This window comes from Cadophora gregata (assembly GCF_030347475.1).
Source record: "Cadophora gregata isolate MNR1 chromosome Unknown scaffold_16, whole genome shotgun sequence".
Classification (NCBI taxonomy): Eukaryota; Fungi; Ascomycota; class Leotiomycetes; order Helotiales; family Ploettnerulaceae; genus Cadophora; species Cadophora gregata.
The window spans coordinates 1,446,469-1,469,941 of record NW_026695939.1 but is presented as its reverse complement, the minus strand read 5'-3'; the positions used below and the strand labels follow the sequence as shown (position 1 = coordinate 1,469,941).

At 49.1% G+C, this 23,473-nt stretch overlaps 5 protein-coding genes across 5 annotated transcripts; 2 read left to right on the top strand and 3 right to left on the bottom strand.

Annotated features, from left to right (window-relative positions):
- Window positions 1-855: 855 nt before the first annotated feature.
- ONS95_005712 (uncharacterized protein) lies at window positions 856-2,787 on the top strand (the record flags this gene model as incomplete). The annotated part of the gene is made up of 6 exons (XM_058499136.1): window positions 856-907; window positions 984-1,191; window positions 1,262-1,328; window positions 1,392-1,813; window positions 1,961-2,325; window positions 2,429-2,787. The coding sequence occupies 6 exons, from the start codon at window positions 856-858 to the stop codon at window positions 2,785-2,787; spliced, it is 1,473 nt and encodes a 490-aa protein (XP_058351404.1).
- A 392-nt stretch (window positions 2,788-3,179) lies between these two features.
- Window positions 3,180-5,433, top strand: ONS95_005711 (uncharacterized protein; the record flags this gene model as incomplete). The annotated part of the gene is made up of 6 exons (XM_058499135.1): window positions 3,180-3,196; window positions 3,248-3,690; window positions 3,741-3,964; window positions 4,016-4,043; window positions 4,129-5,280; window positions 5,384-5,433. The coding sequence occupies 6 exons, from the start codon at window positions 3,180-3,182 to the stop codon at window positions 5,431-5,433; spliced, it is 1,914 nt and encodes a 637-aa protein (XP_058351403.1).
- An 898-nt stretch (window positions 5,434-6,331) lies between these two features.
- ONS95_005710 (uncharacterized protein) lies at window positions 6,332-8,606 on the bottom strand (the record flags this gene model as incomplete). Its single annotated transcript, XM_058499134.1, has 7 exons — window positions 6,332-6,658; window positions 6,729-6,845; window positions 6,919-7,139; window positions 7,234-7,816; window positions 7,905-7,988; window positions 8,120-8,361; window positions 8,507-8,606. 7 exons carry the CDS (start codon window positions 8,604-8,606, stop codon window positions 6,332-6,334), a joined length of 1,674 nt encoding a protein of 557 aa, XP_058351402.1.
- A 1,206-nt stretch (window positions 8,607-9,812) lies between these two features.
- ONS95_005709 (uncharacterized protein) lies at window positions 9,813-10,798 on the bottom strand (the record flags this gene model as incomplete). The annotated part of the gene is made up of 3 exons (XM_058499133.1): window positions 9,813-10,047; window positions 10,183-10,310; window positions 10,544-10,798. 3 exons carry the CDS (start codon window positions 10,796-10,798, stop codon window positions 9,813-9,815), a joined length of 618 nt encoding a protein of 205 aa, XP_058351401.1.
- A 5,194-nt stretch (window positions 10,799-15,992) lies between these two features.
- On the bottom strand, window positions 15,993-16,295 carry ONS95_005708 (uncharacterized protein; the record flags this gene model as incomplete). The annotated part of the gene is made up of 1 exon (XM_058499132.1): window positions 15,993-16,295. One exon carries the CDS (start codon window positions 16,293-16,295, stop codon window positions 15,993-15,995), a length of 303 nt encoding a protein of 100 aa, XP_058351400.1.
- Between the last annotated feature and the right edge of the window lie 7,178 nt (window positions 16,296-23,473).

Genomic DNA, 23,473 nt, shown 5'->3' with positions numbered 1-23,473 from the left:
AGTCGTAGTCTCCGCCATGCTCTCAACGAGAATACCGCATTCGATATCGGTAATCAAGAATACTACGGCCGCATTAGGACTGTTGAAAGCTAGAAAGTGCAAGCTGCGGCTGATTTGGAGTTGCCTAATGCTGCAGAATGGATTCACTACTCTTATCGTAAGGCAGGCCACGCTGGGGATATGTTTGCTCATCGGACCCGGCGATCAGGAACTGGATCCGCAAACCATTGCAAACTCCCAAGAGAGTCTATTGTATGCTTTGGAAGAAAGTTTAGATCCAATGGATCGAAAGATGTCATTGACCAAAGATTCGAGCTACACCTCTTGGGATCGTTCTCACAACCTTTTCCATTGCACAGCTACGCGATCAGAGCTACAGACGTGACGAGTCAATTCCGCCCAACAAATCAAGGTATTAAGCTTTCCAGGACAGCAAAGGAGGCATAAGCCTTCCTTGGGAATGGCTCATTAATGATTTCTACGAAGATCTGGTGTATGATGCCCGAAATAGATAAGCGATGTTCTAGTCTCTCATCAGACATCGGATACAGTGTTTTGATTGCTCGTTTAGCAAACAAATGCCAAGCAATCGCCTGTGACAGTGATGTCACTAGCCCCAGCCCCACCTTTCTCCGTTAGACACGATCATGCATGTCCCAAAACAGGTTCCCCATCATACACTTTCAAGACTTTCCTGGCAACGAACAAGCTTCCCCGCATATAAAGTGCCTCAATCGCCGTTTTGGAGAATAAGCTTCGTAAGAAATTGTCTCTCTAAAAATATCAAGTCTTTTTCAGGACATTTTTGTTGATCTCTTTGCCTATCTCTCTCGTTTGGAACGACCCCGCACCAACATGGCATCCCTACTCGCGAAACTGACTGCTGAGGAAGGCGGAGAATCTGTCCGTAAGTTGGCCCCCAATTCAATCATCCTTATACCCTTTGTCCGTTGATTCTCTATGGAAGCTGAAAATACATCCAGAGTTCTTGAACGACATCGTCGCACAGTTATGGCCTCATATAAATGTTGCCGGCAGCAAGATGTTGAAAGATATTGTCGAACCAATGTTTGCGACCATGCTTCCTGGTCCACTGTCGAGCCTCCATTTCACCAAGATTGACCTAGGTCATGTTCCCATCCAACTCTCGAATGTCCTTGTAACCAAGACTGAGACCGAAAGTATCAAACTGTATGTATTTGCAGACCGAAATATGCTCTTCACAATCGAGATGCCAATTTCTAACCCCGCTTTTATTCAGGGACATGAATCTTGATTGGGCTGGCAAATGTGATATTCAGCTAGACGGCAACATGATTCCAACTCTGGTGAGTTCCAGTATAGATCCAGGAACTCCAAATATCAACCTTGCCAACTGATTCAATCACCAGGGTGTCAAAGCTGTCGCTCTTCACGGCAGGCTTTCAATTCTTCTAGGGCCAACATCCGATATCATTCCATTGATAGGAGCTGCTCAAGTCGCCTTTGTGAACCCGCCAGTCTTGAAACTTGACTTCACCGGTGCCGCGAACATTGCCGACTCTGATATGATCGATGGAGCTGTTCGCAAGGTGATCATCGGCATCATCAACTCCATGCTGACGCTGCCAAATCGCTTCTTGATTAAGCTTGACGCTGCGAATGACTATTTTAAGACTCAATTGTTCCCAATTGGTGTCATTCGAATCACCGTTGAGAAGGCGTCCGGTTTTGCCGAGGATAAGAAGGGTGCTGCTCAGAAACTCTTCTCCAAACTGACGAGAGCTTCCCCTGACACTTACTGCAATGTCAGTGTTGGTGCCGAGGAGGCTTGGTAAGTGCTCCCCGATATCTACCGTTTTTCTTCCCTTCTTCAGATCTCTCTGAAAAGAATGCAACACCCGTGACCACCTGGCTTTCTCTTCGTATCTTTATCTTACCAGTACATCTGATGACACACTAACTCGAAAACGTTTCGCAGGCGAACAACGACCAAAGACAATACCACCAACCCTGCCTGGAATGAAACGCACGACTTCATAGTCACAGATCTGAACCAATGCATTACCTTTGATCTACTAGATCACGATGTTAATAGCGATGACGAGATCGGCCTCGCCGTCACCACTGTGAAGGAAATCTTGTCAGCTGGTGGCAAGCAGGAGCTGAGCATGGTGCACAAAGAGGAGCCAGTGAACGGCAAAATTTCGGTGTCTTGCAAATTCTTCCACTTTTCAGTCGAAAGTAGTAGCTTGTCTGCCTCAGATCACAGCGGGAATGGTTTGATGTGTGGTGTGGCTACTGTTTCTGTCGCCGGTGTGTTTGATATCCCTGGAAAAAGACAAGGTATGTGATCTGTTTTCGCACTGAAATGCTCTCGATCTTGGGGATCTTTGATATCCCATTTATTCTGAACCTTGTTTGATGTGCGTACTGACATATTGTTTAGAGCTCAACCCGAGTGTGGTCGTATCATGGGGAGAGAAGCACCGTTTCCAGACAGCTGCCAAGACCGATGCACCAGGGACCGATATTTCCAATCCAGCATTCGATCAGGCTTTCCGCATCCCTATCACAGCAAATATGCTAGGCAGCGGTGCGCAGAACTTCCGAATTGCTCTCATGAACAAGACAGAAGAGATTGGCGCCGTTGATGTGCCACTTTCGGACGTGCAGCAAGCACCAGACATGGTTCTGCAGAACAAGTTCGATGTTGGTGGAGGGGCAACTGTCAGAGCAAGCATTTGTCTTCGGGGTATCGCTCCGGCGAGTATGGAGGAGACCGTCCTTCCTCAACGTCAGAAGTAGTCAGGACAGCAGGGAAGGTTTTGATGTGCTTTGAATCCCCTGGGAGAATGTCACGTTTAGGGTGTGCATGTTGATGGAAAAGTAGTCCCTCTATCAAAAAGGTCAGCAGTTGTTTCTTAGCGAATGATTTATGATATTATGAAATGAAATGAAATATATGAGAAAGAAACCCTCTTGAACATTTTCGTTCGACGCATAAAACTACATTTCTCAATCCTCCTTTACCCCTGCCTGTATGACCCTGCATGGACCCCGAAATTGACTAGCGCGATCTGAACAGCACGTGAGAGCGTGGCACCTCCACGTTCTATCTTTTTGTCGCGTCATCCTCATCTCGATCCAGAACATGACAAACGATTTTACTATGACATCGGGCCAACCTATGAGTAAAGATGGATGACGAATTAGAGTGAGTTAGATGCTCAACTCTGGAAGAAACACAAGTTAACTTACCTTGAAGGCAAGCACTCGCGGCATCTCGCGCTGAGGCAGAACAGCTCGAAGAGGACCGCGAGCTCCAAGAAGCAATCAGGTTATCCAAGATGGATGACTCTTCGACGCAATCGGGCTCACATACGCCATCTCCAGAGCCAGCTGACGAAGATCCTGATCTCAAAGAAGCCATTAGGTTATCGATGATGGACGATGCTTCGACAGCTTCTGGTTCTCCGTCACCGTCTCCTGAGCCTGAGAAGAGGAAAGGAGGCTTGAAGCGCAAAGCTGAAGATGATCTCGGACCTCAGAGCACGAAACTTGCACAGGTAGAACATATTGATTTGATGTCTTCTAGCGAGAGAAAGCTCGACAAGAGCGCCCCGATCTCACCTCCTCCACTGCGACGGAATATCCAAACCGATACGAGCCCTGGACAACAGCGCTCGGAAACCTCAGAGCAAGTTGCATGTGAGTTTATTGCCTTATCTCCATTTACTCATGCTGATGTAACTGTATAGCGAGCCTCTCCGCAATCAGCAAAGCAGAAGCCAAGATCACATATCCCCACGGCGCCTTGCGCATCACCCGCACTCCTGGTAGAGTAAATGCCAAGAACTGCATCAATCTGAAAGATGTGGTCCAAGGAAAGAGTCTTGTATCAGCATGTGTATTCTCATTCTTTATTGGAGAGGAGGAGTTCTATAGGCATTTCCCCTTTACGCAATTGTCAGATAAAGTACCTGTGAGTCTCCATTCAAGTTTTGATCTTATCACTCCTAACATTTATGGGTAGATCTACATCGGTCGAGATGTCAACATGGGTAAGCCCAACAACTCGCTTCATTCTCAACCCTTTTAAATTCACATCAAGTCATCGGCCACTTGCTGACTTGTCCATGGTCTTAGATCCGATGACCCTGGACGCCTGTGAGCAGGCTGGCGTACCGTTAACCGTACAAGGTGGCAAGCCAGACAAGGTAACAAAGAAAACAATGCCAATCATTGAGCCCAGGCTCCAAAAATTGTATTCCAAACGATATGGCGTCAACTACCATGCCTTTTATGCCTGGTCTTCCGGCTCATCTCACTCAAAGATCCTTGTTTTGGTGTATCCCGACTTTCTCAGAGTGGTCATCACATCGTGCAATATGATGGACATTGACACCGTTCTTGGAGACAATCATTGGTACATCCATGACCTGCCCAAGCGCAATGAACGATCGAAATCGGCACCATCCTCCTTTGAAGCCGAGTTATTGGCCCATCTTTCTGCACTCAACACTCCCGAAGCTTTTATTGAGTCTATTCGAGGAATGTATGACTACTCCAAGGTTAAGGTCCACCTTACGACCTCTGTCCCGGGTGTCTGTTCTGGCATCAAAGCAGAAAAGCATGGCCTCCTTCGTCTCAGACGCATCGTCAATGACCTCAATCTGGCGCTGCCTGAAAAGGGCAGCGGGAAGATGAAACTCGAGCTCTGTGCTGCAAGCATCGGTAGACTTACCGCGAAGTGGCTAAACAACTTCTACGACTGCGCGTTAGGCAAAGAACGACTCACCGTTGGCGATCAGACCCAGCCTGTCCCAGACATCAAACTCTTCTACCCAACAGTAGGGGATGTCAAGAGCGCAGATTCATTGTCGCAAGACGCTGCAAGCAATATTGGCTGTCACATTCATCCATGGACTGAAGCACCAAATGCCATCAAGCGCATATTCCATCACTACCAATCCAAAGACGCTGGAAAGCTATTTCATCAGAAGCTTGTCCTGGCGTACGCTCCCCGAGACGCTAGTGCGGCCCCTTATTTCGTCTACATCGGATCGGCCAACCTGTCTCAATCTGCTTGGGGAGCACTCGACGTGGATAAAAAGAAAAACAAGGCCACTTGCGATACGAAGCTGGTTAAGATTGCGAACTTTGAATGTGGTGTGGTTGTCCCTGGTAGTCTCGTGCAGAGCCTATTGGAAGAAGGAACTACAAGTTGGCAGGATGGTATTGTGCCTTTCGATCAGACCGCAGCACCATATAACTTGCCCAAAGAGAAGCCCTGGAATGGTACGTGAGCCCCTTTCGCAGTCTCCTGAGCCAATTAATTGAAGGCCAAGAATTATTTTGGCTTCTGCGACCCTTGAGAAATGGAGTGCTGACGTGTCAATAGATCCTAGATGGGTGGTGAACTTCGATGAGGGCTATCAAGGCAACTCTTAGACATGGTGCAGCTAGGTCTAGATTGCTGGGCTGGAGTTGGATTCTAGGTCACTAAAAGCATCATCGCGAAATGTTCAGATACATTTTCAGGCAAAGTACTGTGGATCTCGCATTACTCCCACCTCTGACTGTATTGCGAGATTTGCTTCTCAACAATATCTGATCACCCAGTAACTGTCATTTCCATCGATCTCTCTGATCGCCTACACTCACTACTTGCTCTCGGCAAAAGTGCTCCACAAGTCTACCACCGTAAGAGCAACAGCATTCTTGTAGGATTTCAAAACACCTGCCTTGATCGAACTCCAAATCTGATGCCTGTTACAAACAGCTCAGCTTTGATCTTTGTCAGATGTGGTGCAAAGTATATATTCGTGTCCGAGCCAAAGGAAGTTACTTGTGATGTTGTAGTTGGAATTAAAGCAGTCCCGCTAAGATTCAGGTAGGGTTTACCCCGCAATCTCCTAGATTCAGCGGCGAATCACCGCTGGAGCCCCTGAGACCCCCTCGTTTAGCGACAATTTTGCAACACATCACCAAAACAAGAACAAGTCAAACAACTCATAGATAAGTAGGAACCTAAATTCTGCCCTTATTGGTAAAAAAAAATATGTTGTGGGTAGTCCATGATTCTCATGATTCTCATGCATGAATAATTAATTTTGCTATACGATTATTAATATTTCTGATCCTTACTTTGTATTACCTCTTCCCTAGCGAACAACTTTACCAAATTTGTGCATATTCCTCTGCGCTGTCCCCTATTCTCCCTTAATTTTGCATCCTCCAGGTACTCTTTTGAAATCCCCCCATGTTCTCACAATTTGGTAAATTCTGTTTCGGCCCTCCCAGCTACTTTTCTCTCCGTCTTTCTTCCTTTCTTGCCTTGGCAGCCGATTCAGAGACTAGCCATTGGCACCGCCTGTTGCGTCGTAACTCTTGTAATGTCATCCCCAGAACCCTCCTTTCTCTGTACTCGAATCCCTTTCACAGGCTCTTTCCCGCCTTCTTCCACTTTCCTCGCAGCTCCAAGATCTACTCCGCTGTCAACATCTCCATACGCACTGCCAAAAATCTCATCCATGCCCTCCAATGTCCGACCTTTCGTCTCGGGAACAAGAAAGAAGACGAAAAGACCCATGATTGTGATACAAGAGGCGAATAAGTAGAAGAATCCGCCACGGAGATTGGTGAGCATGCTGGGTGAGGAGCGGGCTACGATGAACTGTGTAGCGGGTGGGTGGTTAGTAGAGATTTGGGAATTGAGACTGATAGGGGATGAGAAGGAGACAAACCTGGCAGATCCATTGTACGGCTGTGGTCAAGCAGACAGCGAGTTCTTTGATACGGGTTGGGAAAATCTCTGCGCAATAGACCCAAACTACGCCGTTCCATGCAACCGAGAAGGAGGCCTGCGGGTGTGGACAATTACTTGATGCGTCGAAGCAGGAGAAGCGAAATATTCAAGAGGGACCTTGAACTCACAGCATATACGTAAACACAGACAATGGCTACCCACCCAGCAACACTCTTCTCCTGCTCCATTTTAAGATCGATGTGTTTCGCTGTGACGAAGGCCCCGATGTACCAGAGTGGTAGACAGGTTCCGATGGAGCTTGTGATGAGCAGCTTCCTGCGTCCGAGACGGTCGATGAAGAAAACGAGGGAGATGATCGTCGCGATGGTTTTCACAGCGGCGTACATTCCTACGGCAATGAATGTCAACAAGCTGCTCGCTTAGCCTCCTGACGCTACAAGACAACTCCATGTCAAAGCGGTTCAGCAAGAAAACCAACTCACCAGAAGCCAACAAAATGACTTTGATCCCACTAAATCCAATACTCTTGAAAATTGTCGGCGTATAAAAGTTCACACCATTAATCCCAGTGAAGTTTTGCCCAACCATCAAACCCACACCAATTAGCACCCTTCCCCGATTCCCCTTCCACCACAACTCTTTCAGCAATCCCAACTTTCCGCCTTCACCATGTCCACTCTCTCCGATACCAACACCCCCAAAATTATCCTCCCTTCTCACTGCCTCCTCAATCTCCTGCATCTCAAGTCCGACATACTCATGCTCTACGGACAAATGCCTCACATATGCAAGGACTTTTCGTGCCTCTTCCGCTCTGGATTTCTTGACGAGGAAACGTGGTGATTCGGGGAGGATGAAGAGGGAGGCGAGAATGAGAAGGACTGAGGGGATGATTTGCATGGCGAGTGGGATTTGGTATTGTCGGATTGAGGTGCCTGGGATGTATTCGTTGACGATATAATTGCACCAGTAGCCGAGGAGGGAGGAGAGCTGGTTATTGATTTCGTAGATGCCGACGAGGGAGCCGCGGATTGATGGAGGTGAGAGCTCGGCTATGTAAAGAGGCTGCAGATATGTTAATAATGGTTGGCTGGCTTGAAGACTTACAAGGGAACTTCGACGATGTGCACAGGCGAAAGAAGGGAGGACTTACCACCACGACAGTCGCACCTCCAGCTCCAAGACCAGTAATAAAGCGTCCAGCATACATCATACTCAGTCTACCATACGAGAAAGTCTATTTCGCATCAGCCATCACACTTTTCTCCCCCTTGCACTACACCTTCAAAACAGTCCAATCAGACAACACCACTCCCGCCTCATCCCAATCCCATCCCTGACAATAAATTACCAAAAAGAAGAACATACCTGCACCACAGCACCAACCGTATAAACCGTCGCACTGATTGCCAGCGCAACCTTCCGTCCCCAATACTTCATCCCAGGAAACGTAGCCATAGCACCGACCAAGCCACCTATCTGAAGGAGCGAGACTATGTTCTCGATGATGGTGTTGTAGGCTGGTGATCCGGGCATGGGGAGGTGGAAGGTATGCACGAAGGAGGGGAGGACGAGCACGCCTGCTATGACGCCGTTGTTGTAGCCAAACACTTGATAGGGGTGTTAGTGGTGTTTATATTGACATTTTGGAAGATGTATGTAGGAGTACAATGACGAGGTATAATACGACAAAGAGACGGAAGAAGAGGTTGGAGGAATTAATCAGGGAAGTAGGAAACAGGATTCTGTACTTACTCCAACTCCCCAAGCAGGCCAGGAAAGTCAACATGTATGGTCTATAACCATAGACCTCTGGTGGCGTCGGCCTATCTTCTGGTGCACGAGAGAAACCCATGTTTACTGAAGTGTATTCAGCTTCGTATAACTTGCACAGAGTGAGTATGTTAGAGAGCAGAAATTAGATGTAGATTGGATTGCGAGAGGTAGGAATAGGTTAATGCGGATTTGAGTTCGGAGCGTGGACGCATTGAATGCCTGGATAGAAATGGGTTGAGCTGAGGGCGGAGTGAACGAGGTTATGAGATGATATGATTGTTTGAGATACTTGAACGAGGATGAAGATGGCCGTTTGGAGCAATACTTCCTCGAGTAGACAGCGCAACAAAAGTGATAGATGAACGATGATGAAATGTCTTGATTGACTAGTGTGACCCCGTGTAGAATAACAGCGGTAGTATGGCAATACAAACTTAGCAGCATCAGAAAAAGAAGATCATCAAAATCTAATGAACCTTACAGCACATAATTCACACCACTCGGGGACCTATTCCCCCTTAAATACCAAATATTTGGCCATGACACACAAACTCGGGGAACCTCCGACCCCATCCATCTTCTCCTCCAAAGAGGTCTTTGCTGCACATGTAAGCAAACCCAACTTGACCCCCCGAAAACGGAGTTCATAACCAGTCAATCCAAGATCACCAAACCAAAAGCCCCTCATTCATAGTCCAGCACTCGCTGTACCTCACTCGAAGGAGCTTGAAAAGTGGGCTCGCCAAGCCTGGGTTGGAATAAGAGTTTCGGCGCTTGCCAAGGGCTAGACCTTTACCAGCCTCAATTCAAACAATGGGAAGGTTAAGCGAAGGACTCGTGACGGGGTGAGATATTGGACTGGAGTGGATGGAGATTGGATTGGCTGGAATTGTATTGTAATTGTGAGGAGGTGGGCGGAGTGTTATGCTGGTGGGAGACTAGTCGGCGAGATCGGAGGGGAGGTATAAGTTACTTACTCACTACCTCTTTTGCTGGCATGATTGGTTGGTTTGGCGTCGTGTGAGTGAGGCATTGAGCCGTCATAGCCGATTGCAAAGTATACTGATTCTACTTGATAAGATGGGCGTCAGGTGTTCGTCTGGTGTCGTGCTGTGGTTTGTTGGAATTATTGCGTTTTATTCCTTGCTATGTGTTCTAGCATTTCTCTATATGCCTCGCCTCTTGCTCCCCCCACGTTCCATTTGTACCCCGCCTAAACTCGGGGGTTGTTGTGATATTCTGAAGCCTGGATGATTGACGTCGATAGGTCCAAGAACAAGCCCATCTACACCTTTCTCCAATCCGTCATGCATCTTCCTACACATCCCAAGCCCGCAACATCAACAACTTTCTCATGCCATGAAAGCAGCACACTCATAGCTGATCCACTGCTCTCACTTTGTGCGCCAGGTCGTCCTCCCATCTGCGAGAAACCGGCACCTGTGCTCTGTGGTGTGAGAGTTGAGCCGCGGGTGGGTGTCTTGCTGGTTGGGGTGCTGGATGCTGCCATGCCTTTGTAGCTATTGAAAAGTAGGCAGATTAGCTATTGATCCTATGAGACCGAAATTCCACAACGTGGAAAGCTGTTCACATTGGTGATGGAACACACAGCCAATTTCCCACCAGCTTGAAGCGAAAGAGAAGAGTCCACGTACAGATACTTCATCAGAACGTCCAAAGCCTCACCACCGCCTTCACTTCCGAAAATCCGTTGTAGCATGGGTGTCATCTCGCTCGCCTTAATGCTCTGTAGTACCTCTGTGACGGTCTGAAGATGAATGTCCTGTTCGAGTGTTTGCATCAGCAAATGTCCCTTGTCTCGTCTTCACTGTCCCCAAAATCCAGTACAGTGTGCCTCCTGATATCCTCTTCCATCTGCCATCAGACTCCCATAAGTTTCCCCTAACCATTCCCATACTCAAACCCAAAGCCCATTCTAGCCATCCATCACCACTGCCCATCCTCAATCACGAATCTCAAACACGACGCCCTCCTCAAGGGACAGCTCCAACGTACCTTAACCATAGCATCCCCTCCATACGGCGCACTCTCCAACGCACCTCTCAGCGCTCCCTCCGGATCACCTCCCCTCAGCAACTGCCTAACCTGCTGTCCAATGCCCCGAACCTCATTCTCGGAGACTGGCGCAAATGCCGGGTGAAGAGTCGAAGTATCGAAGTTGGAGGATGATTCGGGGTCGAGGGCGTCGATGTTAATGGTGCGCCAGTTGTCTGAGAGGGACGCGGACGTCACTTGTTGGATTATGGACATTGTGAAGGAGGTAGTGGGGGAGTTGTTGTGTTGCGTTCTAAGGCTGTTGCTGAAGTGGAGGGGTTCGTGAATAGGACGGAGTGGGAGGCGGCTCGACCTTGGAAACTTGGAGCTGGTCGGACGTTAATTCGGCTGTTGTTATCTTGAGGATTGGTTGTTGTGGTCTCTGATCCTCAAGTTGTTGTTCGTAGCTAGCTTGCGTGTTGACGATGAGGCTCGATGTCCCCTGTCCCCTCCCCTCATTGTCAGCCGCCCGCCGACACTCACTCACACGCCCGCCCACCCGCCATCATTCCGCTCCGGTCCGCTACTTCCCACTCCACTCGCGCCAAGCTGTAGATACAGTAGAATCCCCATTCCGCCTCTCTCTCCTGCACCCCCACGCTCCATCTCACATCTCCTTCCCAAACCAGCTCCTCGCATCTCAAGTTCCAACCCACACACACCAAAAAATCCACCCGCATCCCATCCCATCCCATCCCATCCCATCCCATCCCATCCCATCCCATTCACTTCTCTAAATCCCCGTTCCTTCCAGAACGCTGCACCGAACTGCCCCAGTAGTCCCAATCCCAATCCCAATCCCAATCCCAAGCCCCCGTCTCGTCTCGGCCTCGGCCACGTACCGCCCGTTACCCAAACCAAACTGCTGGGCCGTACGTTAAGGTGTGTATGCTCATGCAGCTGGATACGGATAGCGATACGAGTACTGATACTGATATGGGAAACTGACTGGGATGTGTGTGAACCAACAACAAAAATTGGGCACTGCACCCCTATCTATCTCATTTCCATCTCAAGTTACCTCGTATTTCATGCCTTTTCTTGGAACTTGGATAACATGACATGACTTACTTGACTTGACAGGGCAGGAGGTTCGTTCAACCCCCAACCCCCCACGAAACACCTCTATCATCCATCCATCCACTCAAGCCTTTTAAAAGGGAGGAAGGAAAAAGGGCATTACATTACGGAAGTGCTTGCTTGCTTGCTTGCCGTATGTATCCCACGCGTTAGTCTGTTCGCTGCTTGTTGGTTCTTTCGTTCTATTCTGTTCTGTCTGAAGTGATGAAGCTCGCTCGGGTTTTCCCTCCCTCCTGCCCCTAAACACTTTCCCGCCGTGCGTGCCGTCCCTTGTTTCAATCTCTCATCTCCTATCTCTCTATCCATCTCTCTATCTATCTATCTATCTATTAGACTATCTATCGCACATCTCGTCATTCATTATTTTTATTTATTTCATACTATCTCTATCTCCATCTTCATCTTCATCCCGCGCCGCGCCGCGTTTGTCGCCTCCCTCCGTCCCTCCCTCCCTCACGCATTCCATTCCAATTCCTTTGCACTCACTCCCCTCTGCTTTCCTTTCCTTTTCTTCCCTTTTCTTTTTCCCCAGCCGCGCGTTTGAGATCCAGACAAGAAATCCACGAGGTAGTTCTAGTTTGAGTTTGAATTTGCCTTTGTCGTGTCGTGGCGAAATACATATCTTTTACTGTCGCGTTTCTATTTTCTTTTGTCTAGGTATGTGTATGTGTACGGGTATGGGCGCGCAGCGTTGTCACTCGTCATATCAAATCAGATCAGATCAGATCAGATCAGATCAGATCAATCTGGTCTAGTTTTGTTCCAGCCGGGTATCTGGGACCCAGCAACTCATCGTCATCCTGATTCCTGAGGAATGGATAGCTAGCTCCGATCACCTCGCATCAGCTACGACCAGTCGTTTCCACACACCCGTGGCGAGTCTGATCACGGTCCTTGATCGTTGGGTGGCACGTCACAGGAGTAAGTTAGTTCCCGAGCAGTTTTATCCTTTTGCTACGGTTCTGGTCTCTGCTTTCGTTGGGATTTCTGATTGCTTTCTTTTTCTTTTTCTACCTTCTTGCCCTGGGCTAGCTAGCTCGTTGGAACTCGACGGACGGCTGGCTGGATGGGGATGCTTGCTGGTACTGATGCCGTACATAATTTAGGTAGTGGGGGGCATGCACTTTGTGTGGAAGGCCTAGGGGGCATCGTGGATAACGAACTGGACCAAATACATCCGTACGAGGACGTACTATTGTAGGTACGGAACGGCCAGATATGGGGGTTGTGGCGAGCGAGGTGGGTGGGTGAGTGAGTGCCGGTCTAGGTCTGGGTGGATTCTGATCGTGGGATGCATGTGGTGAATGGATGGGGGTTGATGCACTTGGTAGGTAGGGTTTCTTAATGGAATTTGGTACCGCCGCATTTAGCATAGAGGTGGGGCTGATGGGGAGAGACGCGAACTGTTCCTGGCCACAGTGGCTGCTGTCTGGTTACGTCGTGACTGTATGCATCGGGCTGCTGGGGCGGGATGAGTCTATCGCGAGTTAAGACTCATGTGTGTCGCTAAATCATCCAGTTGTCTAGCCAGTCAGATGGGTAACAGTCACTCAGCAGTTCTAATTCAGTAGTCATGCAGTCATTTCCAAGTCAGAGTCATATTTGGTTCCATTCTCACTGTTCCATTTCTCAAAAGGTATAAATGATATTGAATCGAGATCAAGTGTGAAGTATTAAGTAGGTATCTTATTATCTCTCCCTTCTCTATCTCTATCAAATCTCTGTCGCCCGAAGCTCAATCCCGTCTCGCGGACTAAGTGAGCCATGGCAATTAGTCTTCCTATCTTTCTTCCATCCATACAGAAATAGTACAGTAACAAAACATGCTGGTTCGCTCGCTCACTCATTCGCTCTGGTGTACTTCTTTGCAGAAGATTCCTTGCTCTTGTCTCTCCAACTCGTACCAAAAAAAGTCTATTATGGGTATATTCCACGCTTCTCTCTCTCCTGTCCATCCAACAAAATAAAACATATCGATCAGGAACCAGCCTCATCGAGGCGAAGTGAACAGCAGACGGCCGAAACAGAGCAAAGCAGAGCAAGCAAGCAAGGTAGAAGCACAGTATTAATAAGAAGTAGTTCTCTTCCTTCCTTCTTTCGTTCGTTCATTTCCAAAGGTATCCCTATCCTATACAAGAGTCTGCTGCTCTCTGGCAGAGCACGCATGAGTGTTGCCGGACAAGTATTAACCCGCGAGAGTTCTTGTCCGGCTTCCAGAAAATCCAAAAGTGTAATATCGCTAGTGTCGCATCCAGTACAGTAAAAATAAGCGCGAGCTCAATCAAGTGTGAAACAGGCCAAAATCAAATCAAAAAAGCAAAAAGTCTATATGCGGAACAGGCAAAGAAAAAACGATTTTGAACCCCCTCCCCGAGATACCCAAGTTGTGTTTTTTGCGCTCCTGACAAAGATGATAAAAACCAGACCCATTTTGTGTAGCCGAAGGAGATAAATGCAAGGAGAAATGGGACCACTCGTGTGATGTGATTTGGTGTTACAGGTCTGGAAAACGTCGGATCCAAAGAAACCAAGAATAGTACAGAGCCGATCTAGATGCAACGCCATGCCTGTGCCCATGATATGTTCCCATTTTTGGATGTACTCCGAACCGAAACCGAGAAGAACTTTGTGTTGGTGGATAATGTTGCTCTTTCCGTCGTCGATGTGCACCAAGGGAGAGGCATCGCAGGTTGTTTGTTAAGTGAGTCAAGGCTCGCTGAAGCAAGGAGGCTGCTGTCTGTGGCACGATGCGACGCGAGGAACTTTTGTGTTGGGGGCTGAACGACGGATCGGTCCAGAGCGAGAACGACGAGCTGAAAAAGGGGTATTGTGGCAACGGATCGATCGAACCGAACACTCGGGTTCCAGTTGGAATGCTGACAGAAAAATGCCGGGAATGTGAAAATGAGAATCGTCGCGAGTCGTGGTAATGTACAGGATGCGATACAGGAACAAGTTGCTGGTGCAAAAGCACGATGCGTATTAATAAGGGTTTTGGAGCCAAAAAATAGTGTATCTGAGAATGATATGATATGTGGTGCGGTTGGTCTTTCGAGGGCTGCAAGACGAAGGTGCTTCAGGGACGCAAGGGCAGAGTTTATGTTGCGTATGCGACTGTGAGGAGTGGCGCGTGGAAGTCTTGAGTCTCGAGGATGTTGTTTATCGCTTGCAGGAGTCGATGAGATGAGGATCCTTCGCGGTCCTTATCTGGGCTTCGGTGGAGGAGGTTTGGGAACGCCCGTCGTGTCGTATGCGCCTCTGCCCATATTGCAGGAGCTGACTTCTATCGAAATCATCATGGTAGATGTGTGGTTGTGGGACTGGAGAAGTCATGGTCAGCGATGGATGCCTCAAAGTATATGTACCAGCTTGGTGAAAGCCATGCCCAATGTTGGCAAATCAAATGATGATTGCCACAAATGCAATGCAATGCAATGCAATGCAGTGCCATGCAATGTAGCCAGCCATTGAATGATTGGGGCGATACAAGCCTGAAGGTTGTGGAAGGTAAGGGATATTATGTGTCTGACTCACTGTAGTGTTGGTACGCAAGGTTGTCTGCCTCCTGAAAAGGAGAGCGGCGATGTTCCGAGGAACCAAAAAAAAAGTTGGGCTCGCGAAAGTTGTATGCAGGTCAGTCGATCGGTACTTGTAGCTTGTCTTCTCTCAACTTTTCAACTCTCGTTTTCGTTCGAACCAGGAAATGTGATCTGTCGCAGAAGTTTTCCAGAAGGAATGTGGGCCGGTCGCCGATTAATATGTGTCTGTTAAGATTTGGGTTGCTTTGACAATCCGAGACTTTGCGACAGTGTCTGCGACGGCGCGACTGAGCTGGGCGGGAGCTGTGACCTTAATGCCGGTCGAATGTGCGTAGCCGAGATGGACAGCAGAGTAGGTGGAGGCTAGGGTCCGAGGGGAGGGATGAGGGTTCTTGCGTGAACTGCTGCCGGCAAAACGGGCTTGTAAAGGCACGATCGGATCTTGTGCAGAAATCTGAATTTGGCTGTGATGGCGTGGTTCTTGGTTCCTGTCCTCTGCACTTTGATGCTGGGATACCGGATGGGTGAGCTGGGAGAGATGCCCGGCTTTATGGAGGATGGCAATGTGCGTGTGCTCGGTGTCTGTCTTTCGTGTCCAGCTGCAATGCAGGCAGGCGGAATTGTGCAGCAGAGGAGAGTGCTGATGAGTCTTTCTACTTTCTTGTTCGGCGCTTTCTGGTTCGGCGGAAAGAGTGAGTTCGTGAGTAACAGGATATGCGGTGCAGGCGTGGTGCAGCAGCAAGTGAGATGAGATGAGATGAGACGATGCAAGTGAGGCTGGCAGATCCTGATCAAGATGGCTTGGTGACGGCGAGGAAGAGAGGAGTGGTAGATATTAGTAGGACACACTCGCTGGATTGCACTGAGGAAATGATATTTTGTTCCTTTCGTCGAGGGAAGGGGCTTTCCAATGTCTTATACGAGCGTTGATTGCATGCCAGAGTGACAAGGGAGCAGATCTCCCCCCTTCCCTTTTCTTGGGCTTTCGACGCGGACGACCAGGGTGCCCCCCAAGCCAGCACGCCAGGGGTAGCGACGAGGCAGCCAGGGCGTGGGCAGGGGAGAGCAAAGTAGGGCGAACAGGCATGGGCCATGGGGCATGGGGGATGGGCGATGAGAGTGAGAGAGTAGTGAGAGAGTGAGGGAGCATGGGCAGGGGAAGGGGAAGGAAGGGCATGGGCATGGGCAATTCCGCGACGGAGGAAACTCAGGGAGCTCAGGGACTCAGGGAACTCAGAGGTCAGGGGTCAGGAACGGCTGCGCGGGACTGGAACTGGATTCGGGACTAGGGGAACACGGAAGCAGAAGAGACACATCGAAATGAGAAGAGCACGAGAGCCGGGGGCCGGGGGCCGGGGCAGAGGGCAAGGCAGGCCGGACCGACCAGCTGGCAAGGGGCTGAAATTCAAGATTGGAGCCTGAAGCTCGACGAGCCAGCTGCAAAAAGGAAGACGAAGACGAAGACGAGGGCAGGAAAGCATTGAGGCACGAGGCACGAGGCACGAGGCACCGCGGTTCGGCACTGTGACAAGTACTGTAACTATGTTTGAACAATAGAAAGGCCTAATAATAATAAGGAACATAAGCTGGCTGGCTGGGTCGCCGCTCGTCTCGTCTCGTGTGGCTATTTCGTACTGCAACTATGCATCTCAGACAGACAAGACGGCCTTCTGCGTGCGAGTGGTTACGAGGCTCCTACTTGAGACCTATGAAAAGATACTGACTGTTTTTAGGTGCTGAGCACAGGCTGTCTAAGTATCGTTGGTTGGTGAGTTTCTCTACGAGTAATGAGTAGGTCAGTGTCGCATTTTGTTTCCCTCCCTTCCTTCGTTTCCATCATAACATCGTCTGGTAAATTTATCATATCAATACCGAGCACCAACCGAAAAAGGAAGTGATCTAGTCCAGCCGAGAAGAGGCAAGCATCTGCACTTCTTCGAACGGCGCAACAGCCAGCAAACGTGGGAGTCTAACTGGGCAAACCAACGCAACCCAACAGCACAGGGCAGAAAAAAGGGGGTGGAGATAATTTGGACGGGAGGGAAAAACAACCCGGAGCTCTGGGATTCGCTAGCAACATTAGCATCAAGCCCCGGGACAGGGGTAGCGAAGTGTGAAAACGGAGGTGCAGCACATCCTGGATGCCCCTGCCCGAGAGATGGGATGGATGGATTGTGGATGCGGATGTGGATGTGGATGTGGATGTGGCCATGGGGGCCTGATACTGTATGATGATGTGGGCTTGCATGGCGTGGGATTTTCCTGGGTCGCACTTTTTCTGGCTATGGCTCTAGGGCTTTTAAAATTCAATTTGCTGTCTGACGGACACGGATACAGCACCAGCACAGAGTTCAGGTGAGGCTCATACCCTGATGACTCCATTCCCATATCCTCTGTCTGCGCGGCATCACAAGATCATCAGCTCTGCCTATTATTGATATCTCTTGCGCTGCGCTGAACGTCTTCTGATGAAGTTGCACTGCCAATACTTGGGTTTGTACAGCAAAAGGACCGCCCAGACGGATTCGAGTAACTCGACCTTCGTTGCATCGTTACCATAGTTTGCCGTCAGCCTCAGAGGCTCAGCACCATCGTCAGAGGTTACACTTGCACACCTCATCCCACGACTCATGGTGAACTGTAAGTAACGTATGAGTTGAGCCTTGACTTCGCACCGTCCTGCACTGCTGCTGCAAATCAGCTCAGCGCTCACGCACTTACCAAAGTAATAATACCAGTCAGTGCCCGACCTAAAACATTCTCGAAAAACTCTGATCCGTTCTGTCCCCTCAGCATAGTCAAAGCCAGCACGCAAACCCTAAAATACCACACAGACAGAACAAAACAGACCACAAATCCCCGACCGTGAACCATCCGTTCAGAGTCAAATAAATGCTCCGCGAAGACCTGGTCCAAGTCCGCATTTCTAATAGACGAAAGAAGATTTTTTTGAAGACATCCACAATATTCTAATGGAGACATATCTCCACTTCCACGCGCCTCTGCATAGTGCATAGTATGCAGTACAGACGATGACCGTCCAGTCGGCACCTCGTCAATTCAACACGAACCCTAACGCATCCACTTCGCGCCCTGAATAACGGTCTTGTCCCCACTGTAATCAGCGTACCCGTCTCCCCGCTGGCATTTGATTTCATCTACCGCGAGGCAGGGCTAGGTCCAGCATGTCTCGCCTGTGCAGTCTACGTCTACCTGATTGCAGCCCAACAAATTCCGGAGCGCTCTTCCTCTCCCAAAAGTGCGCAATCTGCCCACACACACAAAATTATTTCTCAAAAATAGAATAAACAAAAACACATCTCACAGCCGATCTCAACTGCCTGCCCTGCTCGCCACCGAACTCACTAACAACGCCAGCATTTCCAAACCCCTGACTAAATCCCCTAAAACCTCACCAGGCACAACTCTAATCTACAGTAGCCTGCCTTCTTCTATCTTAGTGCCTAGCCGCCATGCCTCAAGCGTACCGGGAACCTGTTCCTAGCACTTCCAGTGCTGGGGTTAAGGTGGTCTCGGGGAGCCGATTTGGGGCGCTGGAAGACAGGGGTATACTCATCCACGAGCTCAAATAGGGATGGTGTCGTGGGAGTGGACAGGGGCGTACGGATTGCTGGGACGAGTGGGTGTTTGGATGTGGGACAAGGTGGTTGATAGAAATTCAAAAGGAGGACTGCCAAGGCGTTGAGCTCGGTGTTTGTGATGTTGCTATCTCTTACAATTTTCCTTTTGGTGCGCTCAGGGCCTGAATGTATGCTATCGAGGGTTTATTAAAAAGGGTATATGAGATGGATGGATACGAGCACACAGAGTTCAGCAATTAAAAAGCATCAGTGGCATCAAAAATCCGTCGTTTCAGTAGCACTGCCGAGGACATCAAACCAAACCCAACCTAACGGCTCTCATCCTCAGCCGCCTACGCCCTGCCATGCCTGCCCAGAGCAGCCCATCGCATGTCAGTATTCAAGATAGCCACCAACCACCCACCCAGACACAAAAACAAACCAACACATTTACTCACTGCCTCCACGTCTTTTCAGAAATAAAGGTTCAAAACCGGACCAGCCATCTCTAGCCGCATGCCGCAAAAGATGAGATGAATAGATGCGAACGAACGAACGACCGAACGAACGAAGGGGTGATCCGAATCAAATTGCTGCTGTAGGTAGATTACATGATTCGGGACTCTGTTTTATATCCCGGCCCGTCGCGTGGCGTGGCGTAGCTTGCCTCTCAGACTGAAAGCGTGGCGCTACGAGATATGATTTGCGATTCACGAATTGTGATTCTTCAGGGTCTCTGGCGTCAAAGCTGGTGATTTGTTGGGAGCGAAGGAGAGAGTAGTGAGGCGTGCAACCTGCTGGATAAGTAATGTTGCGCTCGCTGTGGCTGTGCTACTCTACGACTAGACTATTGGATTTGGGCATCTATATATTGGGAGCCCTGAGCACCAGCTGGACAGCACGAGACGCCGTCAGACGACCACGTTACTATCTTCCTGCTCAGAAACAACTAGATTTTTGTTGGTGCAGGACATAACTCACTCACGCCTTGCGACTGGTTTGACAACATTATTCAGACGAGCATCCCGTCGGTTGTGGCTGAGTTCTGATATTACGCCCTGGGATGTCCGACTGGCTGTCGCAACGGACGAGTCATACTTGCATGCGATAGATTTAGAGGCGAACGAACAGACGATTTAATTCGGTTTGGAAATGAGAGTCGTCGCGACGTCGATGCGCTGGGCTCGGCTCGCGCTGAATCTGTCACATCGCTTCGCAAATCATAGGGAGGAACGATCGACCAAGTGATTGATTTGGACAACCAATGATCAGCTGTTAAACGAGGCTGTTTTGCCTTTTTGTCATGTTTTTGATTTTCTGTGGTGTTGACTACTCCTCTGTTGTTGGCCCTATCGAAAATAAACTTCGTATGCTTAGGTTACACCCACCCTACCGGCATCACACCTCCCCTTCCGCGGTGGATTTAAGATTCTTAAGATTCAGGGTCTCTCCTCGTGAGAATGCTTCTAGAAGACTTCCGCATTCGTCTTCCTCTCCCGTGCATCAATAATCCTCAAAGCGTAAATCTCAATAATGGTCCTCTCCAGACAGACCAGGACATACCTGTCCTGTCCCAACCACATGAACTCTCTAGTCTGTTCATATTTCAGACTCGCACGCTCGCATAGAGCAGAACGTATTATGATTCGACAGGAGCAAGCATATGCATGTACGGAGCCCAGTCCCGAACATATATCTTTCCTTGCCCTGGTGGATGCAATAATGTCATGCGATCCGAAGTTTTGGTTCAGCTAAAACAAATGAACCTTGTCTCGCCATGCTTGATGACAGGACGAACGCTCGATCGATTTTGTATTTGTTAATTGAGCCCTGATACAGTCCGTTTGATCCACATCCGGCTCCATATTCGTGTGTTCCGGTCACTAGGCAGCTGGACGGCAGAGCCTGGTGAATAATGTAGGCGGCTGGGCCCTTACTACCATTTTGAGCCTCCCTTTTCTTTCTCTTGGGTATTATTGAGGGAATGATGAGGCAGGAGTTAGGAGAATTTTAATGATGTGAGTTCCAGAGGCGGCACATAGTGTCTTGGAAATTTGAGAGGCGCTGGGGGTTTCTGTGCCTGACTTTAGTGTTCCGCATGCTCGGGAAATCCGAAGCCTCCCGCCAGCGACGAACTGAAATGTTCCTGCGCCTTTCCGCTGTCAGGCAGATCACATCTATTATTGAGTTCAAATATCTTGTCTCGGGGACAAGGGAGGACGGAAGGAGTGACGGGGGAGAAACGCCTCGTCTCGGCACTTCACAAACACAACAAGAAAGTGGTTCGTAGAATATTTTCATGAATAGTGAGCTGAGCTCATCTCAGTCATCCTTCGTCTCTTGTGCAACAATTCTACTCGGCAAGCCAAGAGATGATCATAGACATGTAATACAAGTCTGGAAATCAGCTTACGATCCACTGGCCTTCTTTGTTCTCAAGAAGCTTCTATCGCGTCTCACGACATAGGAGTGTTACACGGACGTCCACTTCCACCGGATTACACGACTGCGGCATTTAACCATTCCATCGAAGATATGCAAAGGAAGATTTCCCAGATTAGATCTGAGATACACGACAGCGGATACTGTGTGCTGCTGTGCTTCGACCAAGATTCCGGCTCCGTTTATGGTATGAAGTGTTCGAAGGAATCGATCACATCGAGATCGCATCGTAGCTGTAATCTAAACTAGAGATATACCGGTATTGAAAAGGATAAATAAAGTATTCCCGAGTCATCGTATCCTCTTGCTTCCGATGATTCAGCATGAATGACTTCTGATAGAAAGTTAGAAACTTCCGGGTCGACGGGACAGTGAAGCAGGAAAAGTAAATTGTAATGATTCATTTTCGTTTGCTTGGAGAAGAGTTAGAGTTGCTTCATATCAAAATTATCATGCCTCCAAGTTACAACACTCTTGCGATCTATCACATCCCATCCATCGCATTAAAGTCCCAATTCAGCTCAGCAGCCAAACCATACCAAAGCAACGGCAACGGCCGTGCGACGGGGAGGGATTTCCAGCCTGCAGGTTTTCTTCCTTCCCGTCCTTCCATACCCCTGACGATCAATCCCTATCCCATGTTGACAGCCGCGGAAGTCGAACCGGATCGACGCCTAGAAGTTGCAGGAGAAGGGGCACGGAAGTCAGAATGCCCTCTACTCCTTCATGCCCCGCTTGCAATTTTTTGCTTCCTCCCGTGTCACCAAAAGCAAGTCCAGAGAGCTCACCTCACTGGACGCTCATGCGGCCTGTTCTGTGACCTGATTGTTGGTCCTGAGTTGAGTGGGTGTGGACTGTGAGGTGTGAGGCGATGCCTTTGACAGCGAGAGATAAGGATTGCTTGTGTCTAGTCCGGATTTCATCCTCGGTACTGCGTCAGCAATGATCTCACTGCTTTCAATCTATCAGATTCCAAGGAAGTGGTAAGTTTTCAAGGCCAGCCACCTCCCGGCTTCATGTCTTCCAATCTACGCAGCGGACTCCTCGAAATCCCGGAGTAGGCAATTCCGTCGTCCTAAACCTCACGCCTCTCTGTTGCTCATCCAACTTACTTGCCGTGCTCAGCGTCCCTCGGTCTCGTTCTCGGACAGATGACCCTTCACGAGGGAGCTGGGGACTAAGTCGCTTCCCGTCTCCGTAGAGTGCGACAAGAGGACAGAAGTCATTTCATTTAACAGATACGCCGCGCTTGGTGATGCACAAACGTCTTTAGCCGCATCGCATCGTAGCGCACAGCACCGAAGCGCAATCACTCTGGGGAAACCTCTCAACTCGGCTTGCCGACCGAGAGACATGCAGATTTCAGATGCAGATGCAGATGCAAATGTAAATGCAAGCTGGCGGCGGCAGTGACACAGAGAGCCGGATAACGTAGCCAGCTCGCGTGGAACATCAATGAGTTTTCGCTCGGGGACTTGGAAATCTTGCTTGTGAAAGGCACAGGACTCGAAGGGCCGAAAACATGACTTGACTTGGCTGAACCTGACCTCATCTCATCTCGATTGAATTGCTGTAGTTCGGTACCGAGGTCTACGGACCGCTGTGGTTATACGACGGACGCGGAAGAATTACAGCTCGTTACGAAGAGAAATTTCGATGAACAGCCGGAAGAAGGGAGATCCTGGCCTGGGGTAGGTATATTGGGGATAATAAATATCTCATATGGATTTACCTGTTGTTCTAAGCGACGAGGAAGAATGAAGAACAAAAGTTACTTCCCGTAGTCAGTGATAGCATTTCTCCATAAGTTTCTACTTGTTGTGAGCATTGAGGGTGTCGAAAGGCGCGCTCGAGCATCAAAAGCACTTCGTTCAAGCGCGACCGTTTATTTTCTTCTCCTCCTCATGCATGATCAAGGATATCAAAATCCAGGATCAGATAGCCAACCATCTAGCCAGTCTTCTTCACAGAAACAATGAAAATCACCACAGCTATGCAACAATAATCGAGCCACAGCGAAGGGCAAACTCTTCTCTCGGACTCATCCTCCTCCTCCCCTTTCCCTGCCTCTCACATGGGAACCAAGGATAAGATCACCGGCTCCTGGCCCCCGTTGTTTCCACAGCTTCTGGTGTGTTTCCACTTGTTCCAGCGTTCCCCTTTCTGGTGGAGTCGACGCTTGACTGGGATACTGCATGAACTGGGGGAGAATGAGTGGAGGGTCCGTCCCTGCCCTGCATTACATTACC